The sequence below is a fragment of the Barbus barbus genome, assembly GCF_936440315.1.
Source record: "Barbus barbus genome assembly, chromosome: 20".
Taxonomy (NCBI): Eukaryota; Metazoa; Chordata; class Actinopteri; order Cypriniformes; family Cyprinidae; genus Barbus; species Barbus barbus.
The window spans coordinates 8,458,439-8,485,390 of record NC_136748.1 but is presented as its reverse complement, the minus strand read 5'-3'; the positions used below and the strand labels follow the sequence as shown (position 1 = coordinate 8,485,390).

General features: G+C 38.1%; 2 protein-coding genes across 2 annotated transcripts in view; one reads left to right on the top strand and one right to left on the bottom strand.

Moving 5' to 3' along the window:
- Nucleotides 1-14,088, top strand: part of jmjd1ca (jumonji domain containing 1Ca) — a 65,828-nt gene extending 51,740 nt beyond the window's left edge. The window contains exons 11-27 of the mRNA XM_079443980.1: nucleotides 112-2,642; nucleotides 3,166-3,367; nucleotides 3,638-3,867; nucleotides 3,968-4,120; nucleotides 7,299-7,388; nucleotides 7,507-7,631; nucleotides 7,929-8,025; nucleotides 9,027-9,184; nucleotides 9,287-9,577; nucleotides 9,865-10,033; nucleotides 10,145-10,235; nucleotides 10,805-10,935; nucleotides 11,019-11,141; nucleotides 11,579-11,718; nucleotides 11,985-12,191; nucleotides 12,323-12,454; nucleotides 13,160-14,088. Of these exons, the coding sequence (XP_079300106.1) occupies nucleotides 112-2,642; nucleotides 3,166-3,367; nucleotides 3,638-3,867; nucleotides 3,968-4,120; nucleotides 7,299-7,388; nucleotides 7,507-7,631; nucleotides 7,929-8,025; nucleotides 9,027-9,184; nucleotides 9,287-9,577; nucleotides 9,865-10,033; nucleotides 10,145-10,235; nucleotides 10,805-10,935; nucleotides 11,019-11,141; nucleotides 11,579-11,718; nucleotides 11,985-12,191; nucleotides 12,323-12,454; nucleotides 13,160-13,261 (4,972 nt within the window). The 3' untranslated portion in view covers nucleotides 13,262-14,088. The remainder of the gene's footprint in view (nucleotides 1-111; nucleotides 2,643-3,165; nucleotides 3,368-3,637; nucleotides 3,868-3,967; nucleotides 4,121-7,298; nucleotides 7,389-7,506; nucleotides 7,632-7,928; nucleotides 8,026-9,026; nucleotides 9,185-9,286; nucleotides 9,578-9,864; nucleotides 10,034-10,144; nucleotides 10,236-10,804; nucleotides 10,936-11,018; nucleotides 11,142-11,578; nucleotides 11,719-11,984; nucleotides 12,192-12,322; nucleotides 12,455-13,159) is intronic.
- An 873-nt stretch (nucleotides 14,089-14,961) lies between these two features.
- Nucleotides 14,962-16,952, bottom strand: nrbf2a (nuclear receptor binding factor 2a). The gene is made up of 2 exons (XM_079444002.1): nucleotides 16,920-16,952; nucleotides 14,962-15,537 (listed from the first exon to the last, which is right to left on the bottom strand). The coding sequence occupies exons 1-2, from the start codon at nucleotides 16,938-16,940 to the stop codon at nucleotides 15,112-15,114; spliced, it is 447 nt and encodes a 148-aa protein (XP_079300128.1). The 5' UTR covers nucleotides 16,941-16,952; the 3' UTR covers nucleotides 14,962-15,111.
- Nucleotides 16,953-26,952: the final 10,000 nt, after the last annotated feature.

Sequence of the window (26,952 nt, the reverse complement as noted above, 5' to 3'; positions counted from 1 at the left end):
TGTGCATTAATTTTTTATAAATTTCCTATGGTCCACCGTTAATTATATCTTACTTATCAGACATACTGACAGGCTCTCTTCCACATTCATTCCTGCTGTTTTTGTTTCTAGAGAGCTGGATAGAAGAGCTGTCACTGAGAGCACACTCATCCACACTCACCTCAAGTCTGAACAGGAGCGTCTCCGCACAGCAGCAGGGAAAAATGGCCAGACTTACTGCCCAGTCACCCTTGAGTCGTCCCCAAGTCGATCCAAACAGCCACTTGTTGTTTATGATCTCACAGGAGAGAGACCTAACCGCTACCAGGAAGAGAACCGCCGCATTCTTCAGGAGAGCAGTGAGGTGGCACCATTCACTGCTAAACTGGGCTCAGACAGGGAACCACGATACCCTAGAAACTCCACATCTGCCAAGGAGAGGGAGAGAGAGATGGACAGAGACGGAGACCGAGAGAGAGATGTGCATGCATTCAGACACACTCTACCTCCCCGGCCGCAGTCGGCCCAACCCACCCCAACCCTCACTCCGAGCAGCTACTATGCCTCTCTGTCTAACAGTGTGGAGAACAAGCCTCCACAGCGCAGAGTGCCAGCCAGCAAAGAACTCTACGAGAGGCTCAGTGCCAGCAACACAGTTGCCCCCGTCTTAGCTTCCTCCAGCTCACAGGTCTCAATGAGAGCCAGACCTCCGCCTCTTGTTAAACACCACCATGAGAAAGAAGAAGGTCTGCTGGGAAAGATCACAGAGCAACTGGCTCATAAAGCATCTTCCATGGAAGCAGTAGAGATAGCGGCTGTGGAGAGAAGGGGGCCAGGCTCTTCTCTCATCTCTGTCTCCTCTTCTCCACGCAATGTGCCTTTACTCCACCGTGCGCCTATTTTTCACCCTCCAGCACCAACCATTGTGGTTTCAAAAGACTCTGGACATGGCAGATTGTCCCCACCTACTCTCACACCCATCCAGCCAATGAGCTTGCCAGGAAAAGCTCAGAAGCAACAGAGGCCGCCCACCTTGTTGCCTGAATTCAAACATGTCGCCTTAGACGGGAAAAGACTTGTGCCAGAGAAAGCAACAATGCCGTTACAAGCCTACGATACCCAATGGGGTGGAGTCATGTATGGCAGAGAGAAAGTGGGCGGTGGACACACAACAAATGGAGGTGTAGTCAAACCACAGTCAGCCACTGCATCAGTCATTGTACGTCCAACAAACCACACACATACAACAATAAGTTACACAGTGTCTGACAGCTCAGTTTCCCAGATGCAGTGTGGCCACATAAGACCACTGGAAAGTTTGTCCAACCCACTCTCAAAGGAGAGCGGTGTTCAGCATAAGAGAGGTGTCCTGTGGACCCCTCTGGATGCTGTTCACCCCATCAACATGACAGCTCATAAGGGAGATCTCAATGCACCCATAAACATGACAACTAAACCTGTTAACACAGCTCAACCCTTAATAAATATGAATGTTGCATGCTCTAGGATAGACCTAATCGCAGAACACTGCAAGAGGAGAGAGATTGGTGCTGTTCAACTGAAGATGGAGTCCTCTCCCACCTCTTGTTGCATTTCTAGAGACTTCCCTCACCTGAAGAAACACAGAGCTGGACTAGCTATTGCTGAATCTAGACATAACACACATACAATTCAGCCTCAACACACTATGCATCCTTCAAATGCTATGAAACATACCTCTCACCTCTCAAATAGCAGGTGTGGCTCTTGCACTACGCTCATTACACACCCTGTGTGTTCTGTACATGCTTCAGAAAGAGAAAAAGAGTCTGTATTCAACACTAGTTCTTCTGAATGTCTCCGACTGGCATCAGGGACTTCCAGCCCTGTGCCGACAACCAAACAAGGTTTACTAACCAATGAGCAGGCACCTGCTTCGGCCGTAACCAACCAATCTCAATCTGGTCAGAACAACTACCATAAACTGAAAAAAGCCTGGCTGACCCGCCATTCTGAGCAAGACAGAGGCAGCACGGTCTCCCAAACAGTAGATGGCACTAAGACAGCTGTAACTTTGACCAGCACAAGCACGTCTGTGCCAATTAAACCGGAAGTTAACAGACTGGTGGATGATGGGTTCAGTCAGGAGGATAAAGATCCCTCCGTAGACAGCAGAAAGTCCAAAATATTGAACAAGAAGACTCAAGAGAACAGGAAGTCTGGTTTAGAGGATAGGAAGTCGGCTAGTGATTCTCCAAGTTACAATTCAGAGGACAAAAAATCTGTCATAGCCGATGAGAAACTAGTGACAGTGGGCAAGAAGTCTTCCTTAGAAGATGTTAAACCTGTCTTGGACAGAAACGGCAAGCTGGAGAGTAAGGAGTCCGTTGTGGAGGACAAGAAATCTATTGAAAAACGATCAACCCCGGTTCATATGAAGCCTGAGAGGGAGAAACGAGGCGACAAACGACCATTAGAGTCCAGCGGTGACAGCGAGAGTGGAGGAGACTCTGGCAATGAAAGTGAGAGTGGAGGATCAGGAAGGAGGTTTAAACGACAGCCCAAGTCCTCTTTTAAAATCAAGCAGAAAGTAGAGGAGGAGGAGGAAGAAGAGGAAGAGGCCAAACCCAATGGAACTCTGCAAAGTGCAAAGGATAAGCCTCAACAGAGCCTCGCTAACAGCAGTGAGTTTTCCACCTGTTTAAATGCTGATGTGTGTTTAGACCCGAAGAAAATGTTAATAATTAGAACATTAAAACATTATAGAAAATGAGTCCACAGAAAATGAGTGTCAATTATATTTTGTGTCAAATATAGTCAGTATGTTTATATTGTTTTATACTTGCTTTTTCACTTTTTTCTTTTCCATTTTTTAATAATACTTTTTTTTTTTTTTTTATCAAATGTTGTAGTGTCGAGTCATCTCAAAACTGATTGGTCTTTATAGAAGATTATTCTAAAAATGCCTAGAAAATAATGTACCTTTGCAGTATTCAGTGTTTAATCCGATAGCAGCTGTGTTTTAGAAAAATTGATTGGCTGAATAATTATGCATACGGTGTGTTTCTGCCAAAATGTAATTGAGTATCAGTTTCACCACGGCATTCAGAACCTGGAATGAAAGCCATGACAATTCAAATCATGCCTATTCAAACTAACGCTGAGATACAAATGTGTACTTTGCTCAACTATGTTATTCTGTCTCAGATGGCATCCCTCGCTCTGTGCTGAAAGACGGGAGGAAGGTGAGGAAGCTCAAGCAAACTGGAGAAGCGTTCTTACAAGATGACTCGTGTGCAGAGATCGGGCCCAACGTGCAGAAGTGCAGAGAATGTCGCTTGGATCGCTCACGTAAAACTCATGAGCCTGCCATCTCACCCGTCTTCTGCCGATTTTACTACTTCCGACGGTCAGTCTTTAATACTGTTGGCACTGTTCTTGGACATATGTGAACTCCCTGTGATGCACTTCATTTGGAGTTTATTTGGTTTATCATTGGTGCAATAGAGTCCAACTTTAATGATATGCACTCAAGTTTGTTTAAAACATGATAATTATCCATGATTTGCACGTTTAATGGAAGTAAGAACATCTGAACTATTGTCTTTTAAAATCCAATCACATCATCAGTCAGACAGCACAATTTATCCATACACTAATTTTTCCCTCTCTTTTTCAGTCTGTCATACAGTAAGAACGGCGTTATCCGTGTGAATGGGTTTTCGGTGTCTGAGCAGACAGATGAGGCGGCGGTTACGGTGTGGACGGGCAGCTCAGAGGACGAAGAGGACAAGAAGAGGAGAAAGATGGACCTTGAGACATCAAAAGCCGTCCTCGCGTTCATCGGAGACAAGTTCTGCCAGCTCGTAAAGACAGAGGACACTGCTTTCACCTGGGTCAAGAAAGACAGTATGTTTGTGTGGAATGACAGATACACAAAGTCTTATTCCTTGTCATTTTGTGTCTTTCACCTTAGCCTGCTGTCCTCTTTCTCTTTCCCTTTCTCCAGCTCAGATCATGTGGAAGCGAGCAGTGAGAGGTGTGAGGGAGATGTGTGACGCGTGTGAGGCCACTCTTTTCAACATGCACTGGGCTTGTCATAAATGTGGCTTTGTGGTTTGCATGGACTGCTATAAAGCCAGAGAGAAGAAGAAAGCCAAAGGTCAGTTGGAAATGCATCACGGATTTTCCTATTGACTTTTTTTAGCCTAATTTATATATAGGATGCCCTTTTCTTTTCACCTCTCTGGAAAAAGCCTGCTTAGACTTTCCATTCTGGTCCAAGGTGGTTTACACTAGTTTGGTTTTGGTCTAGCATGTTAAAAAAATTAGTTGTTATTGTTCGTCAAACAAAATGGTCTCGCTATCAGGATTCCCATGGTCATGGAAAATATGGAAAAATCAAGAAATTTTAAAATTGTGATTTTCAGGTTAAGAAAGGTGATGGAAATTCTTTAAAAAAAAAAAAAACTAAATTGAAATGTAAATATAAAATTAAAATAAAATCTAAATCTAAATTGATCAAATCAAATTTCTATAGTCACTGTAATTTTTTTTTAAATACATTTTTATTTTAAAATATTATCATTTATACATTTCTCTTTGTGAGTGCAATCTATATAAAATGTTTTTAAAATCCTTTCCACAAAATAGTGGAAAACTCAAGAACTTCACTGATCAAAAGATGTGGGAGACCTGGGGCCGTATGTATAAAGCCGCTCGGAGTAAAATTTTAGTCATAAGTGTGTCAAAATTCTAAGAATGACATAATTTTACTCTGATTCCTAGACTTAAGAATAAGAGTGATTCATAAAGGTTCCTAAGTGTTAAGACTAGGTCTCAGCTCCTAAATTATTTAAGAGAGCTGAAGAGGTCTCCTAACCTAGTTAGGAGTAACAAGATGGCAACAATCAGGAGGAGACAAACACTTTCCAGCGAAGATATGATATATTGGAGCTATATGAAGGTTAGGTGATATATAGAGTTGATAAAACAATACAAACTTCAAGATCAAAAAGTTTTTTTTTGTTTTTTTTTGTTACTGACAAAGTAAGAAATGTAATAACCTCTTCCACTCAACAGGTCAATGCTCTAATTGCAGAAATTAAAGAAGTAATTTTTAATTTTTTTTGCTGTAAATTTGGAAAAATGCAGCAATGCACCGGCGCTGACATTGTAAGCAGGGTACATATTGTGGCACTAACCCCACCAAACACAACAGTGGCCAAAATGTGTGTTTTTTTATTTTATTTTTATGACCCCACATTTCACTGTTGCGAACTGCTTTCAATTGAAAGTAGCTAAAACTGGTCACTTAAGCCCCTTTCACACTGCATGTTGGTCCCGGAAAATTGCCCGAGTGCCTTCTGTGTGAACGCAACCACGACCCGGGATCAATCCCGGGTTGGGGACCTAGTAACATTGCCGGGTTCAGTCCCGGAATTTTCCGGAATCTCTGTGTGAAAGGGGCTTTATTGTTGCTAGATGACCTCATAAAGGTGAGTTCACTGATCTACAGTATATTTATATTTATATAGATCAGTGAACTCGCCTTTTTGACATCATGGAAGAGTCTCGGAATGTAGATAAAGTAAGAAATTAATTGTTGCTAGGGTTTTGAAAAAAAATGGTCTCTAAAAGGAGGAGGAAGTCACTAAATCTAGTCACAATATCACTAAATTTGCAATTACATGAAATGATTGGTGTTGGGCTGCTGTGACTTCACATGAGCAGGCTCACTATTGGCTGATTCAGAGGTCGAGGGCAGCCATGTTGTGTTGACATCATTGTAGTCCTTAGTTCACAACACTTAAGTGTCACCTCAGTCAAAACTTAAGAATCGGTCTTAAGACTTTACTGAAAGTTGCTTTTAGCTTCTTTATAAAAGTCTCCTACTCTTAGAAAAGTCCTGGGCCCGTATTCATGAAGAATTTTAATGCAAAAAGTAGCTCCTAGTGACAAAATTCTAAGAAAATTCTTAGAAATGTGGGCGTTTACTCTTGAAATTAAAGACAAAATCCTAGTAAAGAAAAAAGTAATTCAGAAAGCATCTTAACCCTTAAAAGAGGTCTTAAGGTCAAACTTGTTAGGAGTATGGACGAGGACTTTTAAGGGGCTTAAGAGTTTCTTTAACAGCGGAGAAAATGGACGAAAATGAAGAGGGAGAAGAAATGTGTTGCACACAATGCATGCCAGTGAGTTAATAAGACACTACACATTAGTTCGTGCAGGGATCATGTTTGTGACTGATCTTATTAAAGACATGCTAACATCTCAGACACCGCGCAGAATTGCCATAGCGCCAGAAATCACTACATTAACATATTTGGCAACTGGAAAAATGCAACTATGCAGCAGTGATGATTTGGGTCTGTTACAGCACTTATTAGGCTTATATGTCTCTGTTCATTTCCTATAAAACACAGTAAATATGCAGGGTTGGCTCCAAGGGGCGTCGCGGGCCATGCCCCCCCCCCCCCCCCCAAACGAGTTACTGTGCCCCCCCCACTTTCCATCCTCTCCCCTCCTTGCTGAACGCGATCAATTTTGAAAGCGAAAGTACTGATAAAACAGCGCACATAATGCGATTGCACGCTTTACCGAGCGTCAGCAACTGCACGAGATCACAGATTGCAGACCCCCACCCCCGACACACACACACAAGATTTGTGCCCCCCCCTTGAAATTGAAATGCCCCCCGATGGAGGTGCCCGGGCCTCTCTGTAAGTATGACAGCATGGTAAATAAAAAATAAAGAATATATATATATACATATATAATGTGTGTGTGTGTGTGTGAGAAAGATCGAGAGGAAAAATTCCGCCTGTAATTTCAAATTGAAGGCTTATAATATACCCTACTCTTAAAAGCACTCTTTTATTTCCTTCTTGACAACCAACCAATCACAGTCTTCAAAAGATTGTGTCATACATAGCAACGGGGTCAACCCCGCCTCCTCACTAAGATGAAAGTTTTTGTCTTTTCCTTACTCAGAGTTGCTCTCAGATCGGTCCCGAATCGCTCTTAAGCTAAGACTCCTACGTAAAAGTTTTTAAGCTAAATTAAGAGTTTTCTGAGAGGATTCTTAGAATCTTTATGAATACGGGCCCTGCTTTTTTACTAAGAATTTTTTGACACTTAAGTCAAAGCTTAAGACTATTCTTAAGAGCATTTCTGAGAAGTTTTATACATACAGGCCCTGTTTTCAGTTTTAATGGTTAAGCTTGTTAAGCTAAAAAGCCATATGGGGACACCAGCATCCAAAACAAACATATGCAGTTTTTTTTTGTTTTTTTTTTGGCTGTTTCTCTTTCTGACAATTTGTATGTTTTGTCGTTCAGATAAGGAACTGTATGCCTGGGTCCGATGCGTGAAGAACCAGCCACATGACTTCAAGAACTTAATGCCTACTCAGATTGTCCCTGAAACAGGTAAGCATAGGTATAGGTTTGTTACTTATATGTATCTAAACATCACAACCCGTTTTTTTTTTTCATCTTTGACTGTGTACCTGATAGTAAAAGTAGTGCAATGCCATCTTTTCCTAAGTATTGGTGGACATGCAGAGGTCTGTGCACTCAATGAGAGAAAAGTTTGCAATCCCATCCCATTGTTCCTGCACTGACAGCAAAACCCACAACCCCAGCACAGCCACTACCAACGGACTCTCACCAGTAAGACGCCAACTTCACATTATGTATTTGGCATATTTATTTCCTGGCAAGTTTAGAGTTCCGCTTTGCATTTACATTTATGCATTTGGTAGACGCTTTTATCCAAAGCAACTTTTGCATTCAAAGATTGCATTCAAAGTATATATTTTATTAGTACATTCGCCAAACATTCGCCTTCCAGGAGCAAGATTGGACACCTCTGCTCTGCTGCTTGGACTACAGGAATGTTTAGATGCATGTGAAGCTGAATAGTTGAATGAATAACATTTTATGAAAGAGTGTTTGGTGTGACATCAGCTTTCAGACACGGATCAGAGTGACTTGAAGAGCCGGCAGATCCCAGATCAGCAGAAGAACTCGCATGTCACAGTGAAAGCACACACTGAGAAAAGAGGTAAGGAATGTCCTACACAAACACTCAAAACATCATTCATCCAATCTGAACTTGTATCTTTTTCATTTAAATGTAGTCCACAACAAGCAATGAACAACAAGACGCTTTATTGGTTGTTTGTATTTTTTCTCAACTAGTGCTGTCAAAATTAGGGCGATTAATGTTTTCCAGTTTAACTGCATTAAAAATGTTGTCAGGCTACATGTCAGTAAAAACAAATGTTTCTGTTAGCTGTTAAACTGTGCTCATAGCACATAGCGCATGCTCTTCAATTGCACACACAAATAGGGCGACGCACACTGTAGCCTGTATTATTTTGCATTAAAACGCAAATGAAACTACGAGCATGTGTGTCAGATATGTTTCACGTTCAGCAGCGGCAGCTCTTAAAAATCATAGCAGCCAAATAACCAAATATCCCAGCTGCTGTGATGTCTGTTAATCGAAGAACAAAAGAAAAAAGAGGATATAAATAACTTTTGTAGCTTTAAGTTTTCATCTATATTTAAGTTAGAATTTAGTGTTTGACTAACTTTATTCAATTTCTGTATATTTCCTACTTGCTGAAGGGCACAGGTAAATGTGACATTTATTTAAAAAGTCTAATAAATGTTAAAATTGATAGCTCTCATTTATACTGTAACGTTAATATAGTCAACATTACATATAGTCAATGGTTAAATATTAGGGGAAAAAAGAACTTCATAAAGACATCAGTATTGGTATCAGTGATACTCCCCTTCAGTCATAAAAAGGAGATGCCATTAAACAAATATTAAAAATATACTGCCTTTGTTGTTTCTACATTAATCTGAAGATTGAATGTGAAATTATTGCATTATAAGTGTCTTTGAAAGCTTTAATGTTAGGTGGGATTAATCTCAGAAAAAATGTTTGATTAATTAGTTAAAAAAAATTTTAATCAATTGACAGCACTGTTCACAACATGAAGGTAGCCCTGCCTACCATGAAATCCTACCATTGTTTCCTCTTATTTATAGAGAAAGCAGGGTGTGATGGTATGGAAGCTCACAGTAGGAAGTCCACAAGCCCCGAACAAGGATCAACATTGCGTGACCTTTTGACCTCCACAGCTGGGAAGTTACGTCTCGGGGCCACCGGAGGTGCCTTTGCACCAGTTTACAACTTGTCTGAACAGGTTAGATACATATATAGACTGGTAAATAAAAGAATACAAGATGATGATAAATAAACTAGGTGTATGACTTGTAACAAACTCTATTCATGCTTCATTCTTTAGGTAGCCCAAAACACTCGTGTGCCTAACATCCTGGATGACATCATTGCTTCTGTAGTAGAAAATAAGATTCCCGCTACAAAGATGGCCAGGGTGGGGCTGAATCAGGATTCGCTGCCAGAGGGGGAGGTGGGGCAGCAGCCAGAGGGTGTGAAGCTTGATGAAAGCCCATTGGCTGATCTCCACGCCATTGTCCCTCACGATTGGCTAGGAAACCACCGGCTGCTTTGGCTCAAAGATCACCGTCACCAAGGCAACCAAAGACTGTTCAAAGAGAACTGGACACAAGAGCAGGTTTGTAATGCTCACGCTAGTGGAGTATTAACTATATCTCTACAGATACTGGATGAAAAGGAAATTAACTCATAAGAGAAGTTACAGTGAATTACAGTTTTACTTTCTGTAAAAATTAGGATTGACGGGATGAAAACTCTTGGGATTTAATTACTTAAAAGTAACCATTGATTTTGATTATTTTAAACTAAGACATTCAAAGCGGCTTCTTGTATGAAAACACAATGTAAAAAGAATCATCATATTGTATGCTTCTGAAGCTGTAGTTGGTGCAATGTCTCTTTTAGCCAGTGCTGGTGTCCGGATTGCACAAGAGTTTGAATGCTAATCTGTGGAAGCCTGAGCACTTCAGCCGTGAGTTCTCCAGCCTTCATAGTGACCTCTACAACTGCAGAGATGGTAGCATCACAAACTCCAAGGTCAAGGAGTTCTGGGATGGTTTTGAAGATGTGTCAAGTGAGTGATTAAGTACTCATAGTTCTATTCTACTTTGCTGAATATGATTTTGCTGTTTGACTGTGGCTGTGGACTAAATGTTATTTGCATTCTTGTGTATGTGACCCACAGAGAGACCTAAATCTGATAAGGGGGAGTCAGTGGTGTATAGACTGAAAGACTGGCCATCAGGGGAGGAGTTTTTGTCCCTCATGCCTGCCAGGTATTGCCGCCCTTGGAAACATTTTGAAGCATATGTTGTCTTTCAGACATCACTAGAATTTGCATAGAATACCACTTTGTACTGCTAATGCTTCCTTGATTTGAATATACTTTCACCAGTATTTGAATAAACCTCTTCTCAAGCTTGGAACTCAGGCATGCAGTAAAAGAGTACAAGAAGTTCCAGAAATAATAGAGAAATAAGTGATAAATATCTGTCAGTCTTCCAATTAATTAAAAATGCAGAATTGCTTTTTATTTTACACATACGTCCATCAGATTCTACATTATTTCTTGATTTGAAAATAAATTGGAATAAAAATCACAAACAAAACAAGAATTCACCATAAACGAGTGCTTAATTTTCTTATTAAACCATCAAATTAGCTTAAACCATACAATTATAAAGTAAACACAATTGTACACATTATTATAATAAGTGTAATACTATTATATATATATTTTTTTCATTTAAAAAAAATCACATTTGATTTAATGGTGTGTAATGGGGTTTTACTGATATTTTTGAGACAAAGGAATTTGATGATGTAATGCTTTCACCCACCGCAGATATCAAGATGTGATGAAGTCTTTGCCAGTACCAGAGTACACAGACCCAGAGGCACATCTGAACCTGGCCTCACATCTGCCCGCCTTCTTCATTCGACCTGACCTTGGTCCTCGCCTCTGCTGCGCCCACGGTATTCTTTCTTTCCTGTACTCACTGACAGTGCTGTTGTGCTCTGTGTTATGCAATGGACCTTATGTTCCAGTGTTTGTTCAGGTGTAACAACATGTCCAGAACAAGACTTCGGGACCAGCAATCTCCATGTTGAAATCTCAGACACCATGAGTATTCTGGTATATGTTGGGGTGGCCAAAGGAAACGGAGCCTCATCCAAAGCAGGTACGTGTACGTAAACATGATATTGTGGCACTGATGTTTTCCTCTAAAATATGTAATTTGCCTTAGTAGGTTTGCATATACAATATTTAACAGTAAAATTATTTGCTTTGTAAGAGAGGCGAATCTGGATGCAAAAACATTCTGTATATGGATTTTGAAAATAGGATGATTCAACAGTCAATAGTTTTTCATTAACACATTCGTTGACTTTGCGTGAGATCATTGCTTCCATAATGCCTCTTTTAAAGCTGTTTGAATGTTGATTGATGAAAATTCAAATGTTTTTTGTTTATTAGATTTAGGCTTGAGATTTGCCACTCAGCAGTATACTTACGTTATTACAGACATATGCCACCATAAGAACTTTTATGAAAAATTGTGAGCAATAATTTGTGTGTAAGATTGCATTAATTTGGCTGTCAAACCCTTTGTGATAGGGGTTCTAAAGCTCTTGGAAGGAGAAGTTCTGGATGAGAGTGTAAAGAAACGACTGAAAGACCCTAATGAGACGCCAGGTGCTCTGTGGCACATCTACATGAGTAAAGACCTACAAAAGATCCAGGAGTTTCTACAAAAGGTACTGCATTCCTTGATCATGTAAAGCTTATGAGCTTATTTAATTGCTGGTAAGGGATGAGTTGTCCGATATAGCACTAATTCAGTATGGTGTTCCACAAGGCTGTGTCTTGTGCCCTTTGTTGTTCTCCCTGTCGATGTTCCTAAAACCATCCATTAGCTTTATATTTCATCTAGATTAAATTAGTTCACTAAACATGTATTGCTGTTTTAATAGACACCCCCCATCAATGAGAATATGATATTTATGCTGCTTTGTGTTTGCAGGTCGCTGCTGAGCAGCAGGCTGAAGCGGATCCAGAGGCAGACTCTGACTCAGAGTTGGACGGTGATTCCGACCCCCTGCGTGAAGGCAGCTGGTATCTGAGCCCCAGGCTGAGGCAGAGGCTACAGGATGAATATGGCATAGAGAGCCGCACACTCCTCCAGTTCCATGGAGATGCTGTTATCATCCCTGCTGGAGCTCTGCACCAGGTACATTACCACACTCACTAAAGCAATCCGTCCTGGGCTCTTGGGAAGGATGACTGGTTTCCTAAAGCGGTCACTCCACCAGGTGTTCAGTATTCAGTATTTACACCTGCCGTGTGTGTTTTTTTTTTTAGGTGATTAATCTGCACAGTTGCATCCAAGTGAATGTGGACTTTGTGTCCCCTGAACATGCGCACAACTCCTATTATCTAACCCAAGAGCTCCGCCCTCTCAAAGACCAAATGAACTATGAAGACAAACTCCAGGTACCTTTCTTCTACCTACTGTGACCTGTTTTATTAATCATTTAGTTTCCATTTCTTCTGCATCATGCTGGTAACCCTAGCCATAGTGGAATCTCATCGGTCCAAAATCATGCTTTACATAACGTTACTTTCTAATTTGTTGTGTGGGATTGTCTCACAGAGCATTGTCATTTTTTTCTCTCTAATTCTGGTTTGAGGCTGGAATACATCAGTTGACCAGATTTACAGTCTAGAGGAGTCACCGAAAATGTATAGTGTATGATGGACACAGACTTTGATTTTCTAGCTTCAGACTATGATTTCATCCAGTCGGAGGATATCACATGTTTGATATTTTGCACTGATTTTAGAACACATTGTTCAGCTCTCCTGCGTCTCCTAACAATGAGGCACATGTGGAGGCTTGCAATTTTGTTGTGCTCGCAACAACTTGAAAATCTGGTAGTGTGTGATCCTCAATCGTTTTGTGTATAATTCCCAGTTTTTCTGCTCTAGCCACTTATAAAGTCGGCAAGTGTAAGATGCCAACTGTATTAGTGTATTCCAGTTTTTTTTATGACAAGTGACATGATGTAGCCAAAATTGCTATTGCAGTTTTATAATCCTTTAACTTGATACTATAATGTTTTATTTTGTTCGAAAGTGTAATTAGGCATGAGTCAAATCTGATTCCACAATATCTTTTCATCTCTCTTGATTGTTCAGGTGAAGAACATCTTTTATCATTCTGTGAAAGATGCTGTAGCCACACTGAGGAACCATTTGAAGGAGAAGAACACAGACGATGTGAAACAGGAGGAGTCCTGACAATGCATCTCCTCCACCTCTGTCCATACCCTTGGAGCATAAAGACAATCCCAGGATTCTCCAGCAAGAAATCTCTTAAGACGTGATTCTAATAAAATGGGCCACTCTGCAAGATTCTGTGACTTCCTCTAGGATGTCACTGTCTTCTCTTTGATTTTATTCTCTTTGTTTGAACTTCCCCATCATGTCTTCCTGCACAGACAGGAAGCGTAGTAAGGGGTGGAGGTACAACAAACAGAGAGATAAAAGTAGTACACTGTGCTCTCCAAACAGGTGCAATGAACTTCAAAGCCCATCACTTCCACTTGCTGCACTTGCAGAAGACCACGGAAAACCTTTAGAAAGAGCGACACCGGCCAATACATGTTGTTCCAAAGGCGATAATGATTCGTGTTCTTTATTAGTAGTTCTTGCACTGCAAAGTGTTCACCATGTTGTCATGCTGTGTTTTGGACAGTTTTAGCGAGCAGCGATTCCAACACAATCATAGCAGCATTCCATCACATCAGCAGCTGCCAAACGGACAGGTTTTATTATGTATAAGCAACATTAAATTATTTACAGTTTGGCAAATATTCACTGTGCAGAGGGACAATATTAAAGGATTACAGTTTATTCTGTGTTTGTTTAAAAAAAAAGAGAGATCTTGTGAAATTTTCAGCTGAAATGTAATATGTAAATAGCAGAATATACATATATAAAAATATATTATGATTTTCTATAACATGGTGTGCTTTATTTGCTGTATGTGTTGTTTGCTACTGTATGTACATTGAGGTTAAAGAGATGTTTTACATTTTCCATTAAAAATGGAAAAATCAAAATTGATTTGTCTGCCATGCCTGTTTTCGGGATCCATTCATATCCATTATAAGATTTAGTTGGTTTTCTAGGTTATTTAAAGGGATAGTTCACTCAAAATCAAAACTTCAATCTTTTTTTTTTTTACTTAACCTGGTCAAATGCTGTGCGACCTCTCATTTTTCAGACCACAAAAGGAGAAATGAATAGAAAATTGCCTGTATATTGTGTATATAATGGTAGTGAATTGTAACCAGCTTCAAACTTTAACAGAAACAATGCAAAAGTAACAGTGTTCTGTAGGTGAAAACAAACCTGAATTTAACTACTTTAATAAGACTGTATTTCCCATTGCTCATGTAAAAAAAAAACCCATCCACAAGTGTATTTCACTTGATTCCCCTCACTTACTCTTTCATAAAGTGCAAATGTAGTTTTCAAACAAATGCCGTTTAACTATCACCTACTAGTACCACATTTTACTTCTGTGATTATGTATTTCGGGTGTGTTCAAGAAAAAGTTTTTCCTGATTTATTATTATTAATGTATGTTTAGTAAGACTAGGAACACGTATTTAAAAATGTAAATAAATTGGGTACTTTGACCCAATATAGACATCATGATTAAGATTTTTTTGTTTGGTTGTTTTTTAAAGCGGTTTCTTTAAGGCTGCATTTATTTGATTGTAAAACAGCCTTAATATTGTGAAATATTACAATTTAAAAGAACTATTTTGTATTTGAATACATTTTAAAATTTAACTTATTTTTGTGATGGCAAATCCTTCAGAAATCATTCTAATATGCTGATTTAATACTCAAGAAACATTTCTTATTAATCTTGAAACTATTTTGTTGCGGAAACCAAGACACCATCCAACAGTTAGGATTAAGCAAGCTTAGCTTTACCATCACAGGAATTAATTACATTTTAAAATACATTAATATAAAAAAGTTATTTTAAATAGTAATAACATATCCCTTTTACTGTTGTACTATGTCTTTGATCAAATAAATGCAGCCTTGGTGAGCATAAGAGACTATGTTTATTATCCAATCTTTTGAGCGGTGCTCTTGCTGTCATTTGCCATCTTCAACAGCAGCTGGATCTCCTGCTGGAGATCAGAAGGCACCTGTAGGAGCCTAATACCCAGCAGTGAAGGCTGATCTAGAGAAGCCGGAGGGCTCTGATGCTCCTCATACAGGTCTCTCTTCAGACTAGCATTCTCTGCCTTCAGTTTCTCATGCTCTTCCAGCAACTGCTTGTTCTCCAGCAGCAGAACCGCCACGAGCTTCCACAGGTCAGCGATGGCAGTGCTCTGCTCTTCCAGCCGAGTCTGGTCGTCTTTGGCAGCCTTCCAGCCGAGTGGAGGACTTTGGAGGGCTGTTGGACTGGTACAGGTGTGTTTTGAAGGGCTGACCAGGAGCTTTCCTTTGAGTTGAATCTGTTTGCAGCTCATCTTGATCAGTCGCTGCTGTGGGAGATGTCTGTCATTATCTCTGCAGATAATGAAGACTGGAATAATGATGCTGAAAATTCAGCTTTGCCATCACATAAAATCAAATATGTTACAATTTAAAATATATTGAAACGGAAAACAAACATTTTAAATTGTAATAATATTTAACAGTATTACCGTTTTGGTTAAATAAACGCATAAGAGATTTCAAACGTAAGAAATTCAAACTTCAGAGTGCATCTTCAGACTTATGTGCCCTCTAGAAGCTTGCGTTCTTCAAGTGAACAACGAATTATTGTACCATCCCAAAGACACAGAAAAACACTTTCAAGGACTTTTTCATTAACTGTTCCCATCTGGTGGAATGACCTGCCCAACTCGATCCGAGCCGCCGAATCCTTACCCATCTTCAAGAAACGGCTAAAAACTCATCTGTTCCATCTTTACTTGACCCTCTAACTCTAGCACTATCTATTCTAATTGTATTTTATCTGTCTTTTTATTAAAAAATGACAATAATAATAATAATTGTCTGTACTGCGTTAGGCTAACCAAGACTTGTAATAGCACTTGCACGTTGTTGCTCTTTTGTTGGTTTTGATTGCTTCTTATGTCCTCATTTGTAAGTCGCTTTGGATAAAAGCGTCTGCTAAATGACTAAATAAATAAATCTTTGCAATCCATGTGCTACTGTGTCCTGTAAGTAGAATCTGGTACATATTTACGGCAAATTACGTTATCTAAATCTATTCTGTATATTTTGTCCTAAATTTGGCAAAAAAATGAGAAAACATTCTCCAGATTCCATTTTGGGCCTGTCTTTACACACACACAAAAACAGTTGAGATTTTTGTGATATATTTTCAACTACTACCATACTTAAACTTTTTAAAAACGCTTCCACTTTGTATTTGAATATTAAAATATTCAAAAGCGTTGGCCTTAGGTTTCCATTAAAATTATGAACCATTAGCTTTTTCAAGTAAAACCATTACAAAATTCCTTTTTGTAGTGTGTTTGGGCATTTTTCCAATAGGATTTAACATCCCACCAATAGAATCCATCACATACCAGTAGACACCATTATAGTTTCCATTAAAACCAATACAATTCCCATTATAACCATTAAATACATTACATTTTCTATTGTTTTTAGGGCAGGGTTCTATTGTTTTTTTCAGCAGGGATGTTATATGTATAAATTTAATTTATTTATTTATTTATTTACACATAAGGGCCTGACCAATTAGCATTTGGTAATCACAATAAATTTATGATAGACATTTAAAAGTATAAATACATAAGGCCACAAGAGAAAGACTTGTACCAGGTGCTCAAGTAACCACAGGTTGCCAGAACATTTTATATAATACTGTGTTAAAACAAAAATCACTTACACGATTCAGAGGGCTGTCCATTACTGCAGACAGACAGATTTCACAATGTTTCCATCAAGACAAACAGCAGCAGACCAGGGTTGCCAGATGTTCACAGTAAAACCCCCCTAAGTGCTACTCAAAACTAGTTTGTAAAACTAGCCTAATCGCGTTTCGAGGCGGGGTCCCCTGGTAAAAAATAAAAATATCACATTATTGCGGTCGTTTCAACATGGACGTGAAAAACAAACCTCGGCAACAGTGTTAAAGTAGCACTTTAAAACCGGGCACTTGGCAACACTTGCTCAACACCTTGCGCAACTTCACGAGCGCTTTGTAGTGACGCGACACGTGTCTGAGTGACTTAACAGTGTATGACGCCATCTGCTGGACAACACAGACATAAATGTATCTAAAATCACAGACACTGTACTAAGTCACATTATCTGATAGATAGAAATCTTCTAAAGTGCTACAAATACACGTTTAAAATACGTGCGCTGGACACGTTTTCATCCAAATGTCCAAATACAGGTACATCTCAAAAAATGAGAATATCATGAAAAAGGTCAATATTTTTTGTCACTCATTTCAGAAAGTGAAACTCATGTATTATATAGATGCATTACACATAGAGTGAAATATTTCAAGCCTTTATTTCTTGAAATGTTGATGATTATGGCTTGCAGATAATGAAAGCCCAAAATGCAGTGTCTCAGAAAATGTTAATATTACATAAGATCAATAAAAAATGTATATTTTAAACCGAAATGTCAGGCTTCTGAAAAGTATGTTCATTTCTATGCACTCAATACTTGGTTGGGCCTCCTTTTGCATGAATTACTGCATCAGTGCGGCGTGGCATGGAGGCAATCAGCCTGTGGCACTGCTCAGGTGTAATGGAAACCCAGGTTGCTTTGATAGCGGCCTTCAGGTCATCTGCATTGTTGGGTCTGGTGTCTCTCATCTTCCTCTTGACAATACCCCATAGATTCTCAGTCAGCAGTGTTCCCCATTATTGTGGTTTCAAAGAACAAGAGATACCATGAATGTATACTGTAGGGATGGTCATTTATTGAAACTCAAATGTAAATATTCCAATATTTTGAGATACTGATTTTTGACTTTCATGAGCTGTAAGCTCCAATCATAAAAATTAAAACAAAAAAACTTTTTGACTTTACATGCAATGAATCTAAAATATATGAAAGTTTTACTTTTTGAAATAAGTTACAAGAAAAAATGAACTTTGTTCACGATATTCACATTTTTTGAGATGTATGTGTATGTGTATTGGCCAATAGAGACATCAAAAAGTTATATTTCAAGCAAAGTAGTTTAAAGAGATTTCTTTTAAATTCTTAAGTTTTTTCCAAACCTGTATGGGTTTCTTTCAGCTGTTGAACACAAAAGATGATATGAATGAGTTCCTTTGTTTGGAAATGATTTATTACGTTCTCAATAAAATGATCATCTCTGTATGCCCTTTGTCAGAACTGAGCTCTTTTAAATATGCTGCCGCCTCAGATTGAAACCTTCTCCAAAAGGAGATGAAGTTACAAAACTTGGTGTCTTATAATTATTTTAAGTCCTTACTATGTAAACTAGAGCAACTTAATGGCGTGAACTGGTTATATGTTGGTTTGTAATGTTGGTTGTTATTTGCAAACTCGGCTGCCTGTCTTGGCCAGGACACTTCTGGAAAAGACATTTTAATCTGTGAGTCTTCCTGGTTAAATAAAGGTATATATATTTTGAAGAATGTTGGTAACCAAATAGATGCTGGTAACCATTGACTTCCATAGTATTCTATTAAAGTCAATGGCTACCGTCAGCTGTTTGGTTACCAACATTCTTCAAAATACCTTTGGTTTGGAACAAGTGGAGGGTGAGAAAATGATTAGGATTTTCATTTTTTGGTGAACTACTTTAACTGGAGGAAAATGTGGTTGTTTACAGCTTTTTCTTGCCACAAATTACAAATGTCACAACTGATCTATTCAGACTGAATTTCTACTGTGACAAAGTTGAAATAATGTGAAATTCTACAGTTAAAGACGCTAAATAGATAAATTGGATTAGGGGTAATAGTTTAAGAAATTGAGAGCTGTTCCAAGGCATGTATTTTCTTTTTAGTCTCTTTTCATCTGATATTTGTATGACTGATTTGATCATTTAAAGGTTTTTTCTGATTGGTTGATTTTATTGAATATGTGTACTCCAGCATGTGCTCCTTCACTGGGGGTGGATGTTTTGTCTTTGACCGGTCCAAGAATCATTTGAGGAGCCCTGAGCAATATCTGCTGACTGAACAGGACAAGGCTGAACAACTGAAATCAGACATAACATTAACAACATCTAATTAACTCAACTTCTGTCATTCACGTTATGAAATTTAAGCACACACTATTTTCACACAGATGAACGGCATAAAGAGAAAGTCGTGGACAATGAGAGCGACAGTGGTATTTCAGCTGGTCCCGTGTTGATTTTCCATCTAATGATCCACGCTCCCCATCCTCTCCGTGCTGCTGCTTTCTGTCTTTGTTTCTCGCTGATGACATGGGCAATACCATCAAACTATAGAGGCTTGGTCATCCATCTTCCTGCTCTTTCCTCCTACGCATGGGGAATTTTGCGTGATGGGGGTTCACTGATCCCTGTGGAAAAGCTTCTTGTCCAGAAATACTTGGCTTGGGTTATTATTGTATGCTTATATCTGCTTAGAATTTGTTAAAATTATTCATCAGTTCATCTGCTATGACTATAAAAATGGATGCAACATTTTATATATATATATATATATATATATATATATATATATATATACATACATAGATACATACATATACATATCTATATGCACACTAAATCATTTAAAAATATAGATATTTTTGGACATTGAAATAAAGCTATCTAACTGAAATAAGTATGTCTAAGCTGAAGTACTAAAATTACTACAACTAAAACAGATTTAGAAAAATATTGTATTATATAAATTATATATTTATACAGAATTTATCAAATTTATATAATAATTCTATATAAATGTAAAAAGCTAAAGAGAAACATTTTAAAGATATATATATACTATTGTGAAATAAACAATTAAAAACTATTTTTTTATTTAAAAAATGTTGGTCATTGATTTAAAGCTAACTAGCTAAAATAAAAGTCAAAGCTGAACTAAAATAGATTTGTAAAAATATTGTATAAAGTATGTACAGTGGTGTGGAAAAGTGTTGGCCTCCATCCTTTCATGTTTGTCACACTTTAATGTTTCAGATCATCAAACAAATTTAAATATTAATCAAAGATAACACAAGTAAACACAACATGCAGTTTTTAAATGAAGGGGGTTTTTATGAAGGGAAAACAAAATAGTAAAGTAAAAAAGTCGTGACGTATTGTCACAACGTATTTTTCTCTTGAATCCAAACCCACATGGCCCTGTGTGAAAATAACTGTTGAAATAACATAACATCTACTATCATAACTGTGGTTTATCACACCTGAGTTCAGTTTCTCTAGCCACACCCAGGCCTGATTACTGCCACACCTGTTCGCAATCAGGAAATCACTTAAATAGGACCTGCCTGACAAAGTGAAGCAGACCAAAAGATCCTCAAAAGCTACACATCATGTTGAGATCCAAAGAAATTCAGGAACAAATGAGAAGAAAGTAATTGAGATCTATCAGTCTGGAAAGGTTATAAAGCCATTTCTAAAGCTTTGGGACTCCAGCGAACCACAGTGAGGGCCATTATCCATAAATGGCGAAAACATGGAACAGTGGTGAACCTTCCCAGGAGTGGCCGGCCGACCAAAATTACCCCAAGAGCGCAGCGACGCCTCATCAAAGAGGTCACAAAAGACCCCACAACAACATCTAAAGAACTGCAGGCCTCACTTGCCTCAGTTAAGGTTAGTGTTCATGACTCCACCATAAGAAAGAGACTGGACAAAAATGGCCTGCATGGCAGAGTTCCAAGACGAAAACCGCTGCTGAGCAAAAAGAACATAAAGACTCGTCTCAGTTTTGCCAGAAAACATCTTGATGATCCCCAAGACTTTTGGGAAAATACTCTGTGGACTGCCGAGACAAAAGTTGAACTTTTTGGAAGGTGTGTGTCCCATTACATCTGGCGTAAAAGTAACACAGCATTTCAGAGAAAGAACATCATACCAACAGTAAAATATGGTGGTGGTAGTGTGATGGTCTGGGGCTGTTTTGCTGCTTCAGGACCTGGAAGACTTGCTGTGATAAATGCAACCATGAATTCAGCTGTCTACCAAAAAATCCTGAAGGACAATGTCCGGCCATCTGTTCGTGACCTCAAGCTGAAGCGAACTTGGGTTCTGCAGCAGGACAATGATCCAAAACACACCAGCAAATCCACCTCTGAATGGCTGAAGAAAAACAAAATGAAGACTTTGGAGTGGCCTAGTCAAAGTCCTGACCTGAATCCTATTGAGATGCTGTGGCATGACCTTAAAAAGGCGGTTCATGCTCGAAAACCCTCCAATGTGGCTGAAGTACAACCATTCTGCCAAGATGAGTGGGCCAAAATTCCTCCACAGTGCTGTAACAGACTCATTGCAAGTTATCACAAACGCTTGATTGCAGTTGTTGCTGCTAAGGGTGGCCCAACCAGTTATTAGGTTTAGGGAGCAAGCACTTTTTCACACAGGGCCATGTGGGCCATGTACGAAATAACACATTTTATAAATTATTTTGGTAGGAATATTTATATAAATCTTATTCATTTTAGTTTTTAATTCAAATTAAAATAACACTTTACATAAAGTAATTTAAATCTATACATATAAACTATTATATATGAGCATTTGTGCCACATTCACTCTGCCATATTTTTTACAGACTGACACTAAATAACAATCTATTGCACACCCAGTATAAACTACTAATGATTCTGGTGAAGTAGTGACATTAGCACAGTTTCACATGAGATAAATATGTATTGCTTTATTTCCTATTGTTAATTACAGACTGTCCCTTGTTCTCTGGCAGTGGATTAAACAGTAATTTAGTTGCTGTATCATCTCGAGCTCTAGGCATGTAAGCGATTCTTTGTGGTTCTGCTGGACGGCAATTCTGAAACATCAGCCAAAATCTAAATGACCAGCATGCAGTGAAACCATAACATTCAGCCCTGACAGTGTTCTGCCCAAACAAATTACACTTACTATAGAAACACATGATAATATAATTGAGGGTAAGTAAATCAAGTAAATAGATCAAGATAACTTTTGAGTTTTGAATTAAAATAAATTAGGGTTTTTAGATCAGTATATATTTATGTGTATAAAGCTCTTCAGTCAGGTGTTTACATCAAAAGTATGAAAAAGTGATCAAAACTGAAAAGTAAGACAATAGTGTAGTTATCTGGGTTGTTCCCAGCAAACATAGAATGTTCTCCTAATGTTCTGGCTACCTAAAAAGAACATTCTATTTCCATATAGGTATCTTTACTGGCTAAACAAATACAAACCTCCAAAAGCTGTTCTTAGAACATTCCTGGAATCAAAAACTAACATTCTCAGAATGTTCTATAAATCAAAAACTCTTAGCTGGTTTGCTGTTGCTCTGGACGCCATCACTTGAGAGTCAGCTGTTTGGGACGCCATGCCTTAAGAGTAACACGCTTAAACCAAACCCTCACACCTACGCCGCCCCCATCCCGACTCAAAGAGACGCTCTCTGGCTCAATCAGCCGGCCTCCCCAAATCTCTCTCATTACCATACCAGCTCCAATTGTGAGGGTGTTTGGAGGTGGGAACAAGTGCCTTGTCCAGTTTTTTGGTTGGTTTCTGAATGAATGGAAAAGCATATATGAACCTCCTCTGAGAGATGTAGAGGACTATATGTTATCAGTGTCGGCTGCGTTTGGGCGAACAGCAGAAGAAAGCCGTGAAGAACCCGGACAAGAGAAAAGCTCAATGCTCGTCATGAAAACCAAACACGCATTCAGCAGAATGCGGCCGTTAAGAACGGTAAGTGTTAAACTCACAATTGAATTGTACAATGTTGAAGGAGTGTATGGGTGTGAGAACTGTTTTGTTTTTTTTCCCTGAGAATTAAGACTGAGGAAAAAAAACTATTTGGATTTCCACATTTTTTTCTAGTCAAGTCACTATTATTTGTATAGCTCTTTTAACAATGCAAATTGTGTCAAAGCAGCTTTACGTCAGCTTGATATAAATCTGGGTGGCTTTATATCAGCTTTACAGTATTTAGACGGGGAAATAGTTTGTCAAAACAGTGTCATTCTCCTCTGGCCAGGCAAAATCAGCAGCTTAAATCTAGGCTAAAGCAGAATCAGATTGTGCAAAGGACTCATCTGGTTCCTGTGGTCTTGTCCTGATGGCCGTCTAGGAGACAGGAGACTTCTAAAAGATATACGTTCAAAAGTTTGGGGTCAGTACTTTTGTTTTAATGAATGAATAATTCTGTTCAGCTAGACCTATCAAAAGGTGACAGTAAAAGACATTTATAACATTACAAAACATTTCTATTTCTAATAATTGTTGTCCTTTTGATCTTTCTATTCACCAGAGGAATCCTAATATATATATATATATCATGGTTCTATCAAAAATATTAAGCCGCACAGCTGTTTTTAACACTGATAATAATAAGAAATGATTCTTAATAATCAAATCAGCATATTAGAATGATTTCTGAAGGTAATGATGTTGAAAATTCAGCTTTGCATCACAGGAATACATTTTAAAATAGAAAACAATATTTCACATTATTATTTTTTCTGTAAAATTTGACCAACTCCAAACTTTTTAAAGGTCATTTTCTAATTTATGAAAATGAAGTCTCTCTTTCTTTGTGAATAAAACAACTGATGTTGTAAATAATCAGTTAGCAAACCTGGAAATTAATTTCTTTGATTCAATAAGTAAAAAAATTCAGATGAAGTGTGTACATGCATAAAGGGGTGATTTATCAAAAAACTGCATTTAACAGAGGCGTGTTGTGTCATAAAAAAGGAATAATGAGTTTTGGAGAAATCACAGAGTGACGTTTGATTAATCGTCGTGTGCAGGGGTCACCAAACCCCCACGCAACACCAAAGCCAACGCAAACAAAATGGGCTGTGAACCCATCCCAACATGGCGCTGCGTGGGCGTACGAGGCACAGAGGGCATAAGAGGGGCACAAAGGACAACCCGCCGAAATAATCTACCATCTGCTATGAAGAATTAATTCACTTTATTTAACAATATAATATAATGATCAGTTTGATAATGGGAATGGCTGAAAAGGCAATAATTGATTTATTTTATATATCTATTTAGTAAATGTTTTCATTATTATTATAAATATAATCAGTAATTTTTAATATCTTTTGATCATATTTCTGCTAGAGCTGGTTGTCTTGTGAGTTATATAAGTATTGTGTCTTCCACAGCTGCAATTAACTTTTTCTGGTGAATAGCAGCACTGACACAATAGAAAGACATTTTTGTGTCTGTAGGCGTAAGACAAAGAAAGCAAACATCTGCGCTGCCCCCAACAATTTTGACAATGAATAGATGTTTGGCTTTTGTGAGAAAAATGCTGTTTGTTTAACAAGACACCTGAACTCACGAATCATAATAAAACACTGAGCTGTCCAACACAATGATATCCAATTAAAAAGAGAGGGCATCAGATTTTGAGCAGGTTCTTGCTGACAGCAAACATCTGATTCTCTGAACGACAGCAGGCTCAGACTGACTGCTGGAGGATGTAGCAGAGCTGATGTGGCGATGACACTTTCAGATCAGCCACGTTATCAGATCTACATCAGAGATGACTGGAAGGGAAGTGTGTGTTTAATACCAAGGACCTTAATTCTCATTAATTAGACGTCATTCGAAACAACAGTGTTATCAGCTTTAGTAGATCATCCATGTATAAAAACTCGTCAAAATTAGGGTTCTTTACTCAGTTCCAAAAAAATGAATCTTTTTGGCACAAACAAACTCTCTAGGATAAGTAAGCAAGTAAATAAATAATAATGAGCCTTTTGACACAAAATGTACCTGAGACTAATAATTTTATGAAAAATTAATGAATGAATATTGCATTATTTGCAACTTTCCTGAGATTAAAAAGTAAAAAAATAAACTTTTTTGCACAAAATGTTTCTGAGGTTAAACGTCAAATCAAATAAATAAATAAATAAATAAAAATAAACCTTCTGCACAAAAAGTTTCTGAGCTTAAAAATTAAATGAATGAATGAAAGAATAAACAAATAAATAAAGAAACAAACAAACAAACCTTTTGGCAAAAGTTTCTAAAGTTAAAAATGAAATAAACAAACAAATATAAACATAAATAAATAACTATGACATAAATAAATGACTAATAAATAACTAAATAAATGACTAAAATAAATAGCATTTTGACAAAAGTTTGTAAAGTTAAAAATAAAATAAACAAACAAACAAACACACACACACAACATTCCTGAGGTTACAAAGGAAACAAAAATAAATAGATGTAGATCGATAGTTCTCCAGGCTCTATCAAAAATACTTTAGTGCATATGCTTAACATTATTTCAGTCTTCTAGTAATAACGCAACTATTTATATGAACTGTTCAATTTACTTTTGCGTGATGTTTCAAACTTTCAGGCAATAAACCTATAAAAAAAATCATACACGTTATATGATTTCATGTTTGGAAACACAGTTTTGCCACACACCAGTAGATAAAGCATTTATAGTTTATATTTTCATATTAAATCCAACTATGATCTATTAAATAAGATCTCAAGAGCTGGGTTTGCACTGACTGTAATGTGCAATACTGGCAGCAGAAGCTCAGTCAGCATGCAGTGCTGTGCATGTGGGCGAGTGTGAATGGGAACAGAGAGAAGGCAGGCAGGCTGGGGGTGTCTGTACAGAAGTAAGAGGAGGGCAGATGCAGATCTATTCAGAGAGGCTCCACTTTTGCTAGGGCTCCATGGAGAAGGGGCTGTTCCATAGTGTGGGTGGCTATGAATTAGGCCTCAGTCGCACATCCAGCAAACGCTCTGTTGCTCATGCTGCCATGGATGAAAATAGAACATGGTGGCAGAAAAACAAAAAGTGACGAGAGAGATGATGAAGAGCCGAGGACGGCCTTACATGTGTCAGTCATGTTGAGCGAGCACATTCCAGAATAAGACCTTTCAACATATGCATTATATTAGAGTTGGCATATTTTGTTATCTACTTCTAAATCTAATTTGAGATGTTTGAAAGCTTCAAAATGCTGTAAAAGTCTAAAATACAGATAAAATAAAACAGGCAACAAGGTAGCCTACATGCTGTAATTTTCTGCATTTATTTGTTTTATTTTATTTCCAGTTGTTTTACCTGTATTTTGAATATTACACTTCCTTGCATTGTGTTTCAGAGTGAACAGAAATGTCCAATTAATGGATACTGTGCCAGTAATGAGCTGACTGTACTTTTTCTGTTATTCGATTTATTTTTCACAGTAAAGAAAATATAGCTGAGCTAAAGTCTTTTTTAGTAGATGTTTAATCGCAGTGATCTTGTTACCGAGGAAAACAAAACCGTCCTGTAGCCTATATTAATAAATCAGTTTCCTAAACTCTCTAGAAACTAGAATAACTTTCCAACATATTCAGATATCACTTTCCTGAATTTAGTTTTATTACGGTTCCTCTGTGGCTCGTTATTTTCCGTGTCGAGTTTCCCGGATGCGTCCCATATAAGTCAAAAGGGGCGTGGTTTACATCACCGGATAATACCCATTTATGGGATGCGCGCTATAACCGGAATTCCTGATAATAACATACACCAAAGTCAATAAAAAATTAAAAAGCATCCGTTTTCACAGACCACAAATCTATTTCGATATAATATCAATATATGCACAACAAATTAAAGTTATAGCAGAGATCTGTCTAAACACAGCGCTCGTGCCGTCATGACCAAGAGCAAAAAAAAAAAAAAGCTAAAAAAGAAGCCCAACCCGGTTTTTTGTCTTGTTCTGTCCTTGTATGGTCAGTGACGTCA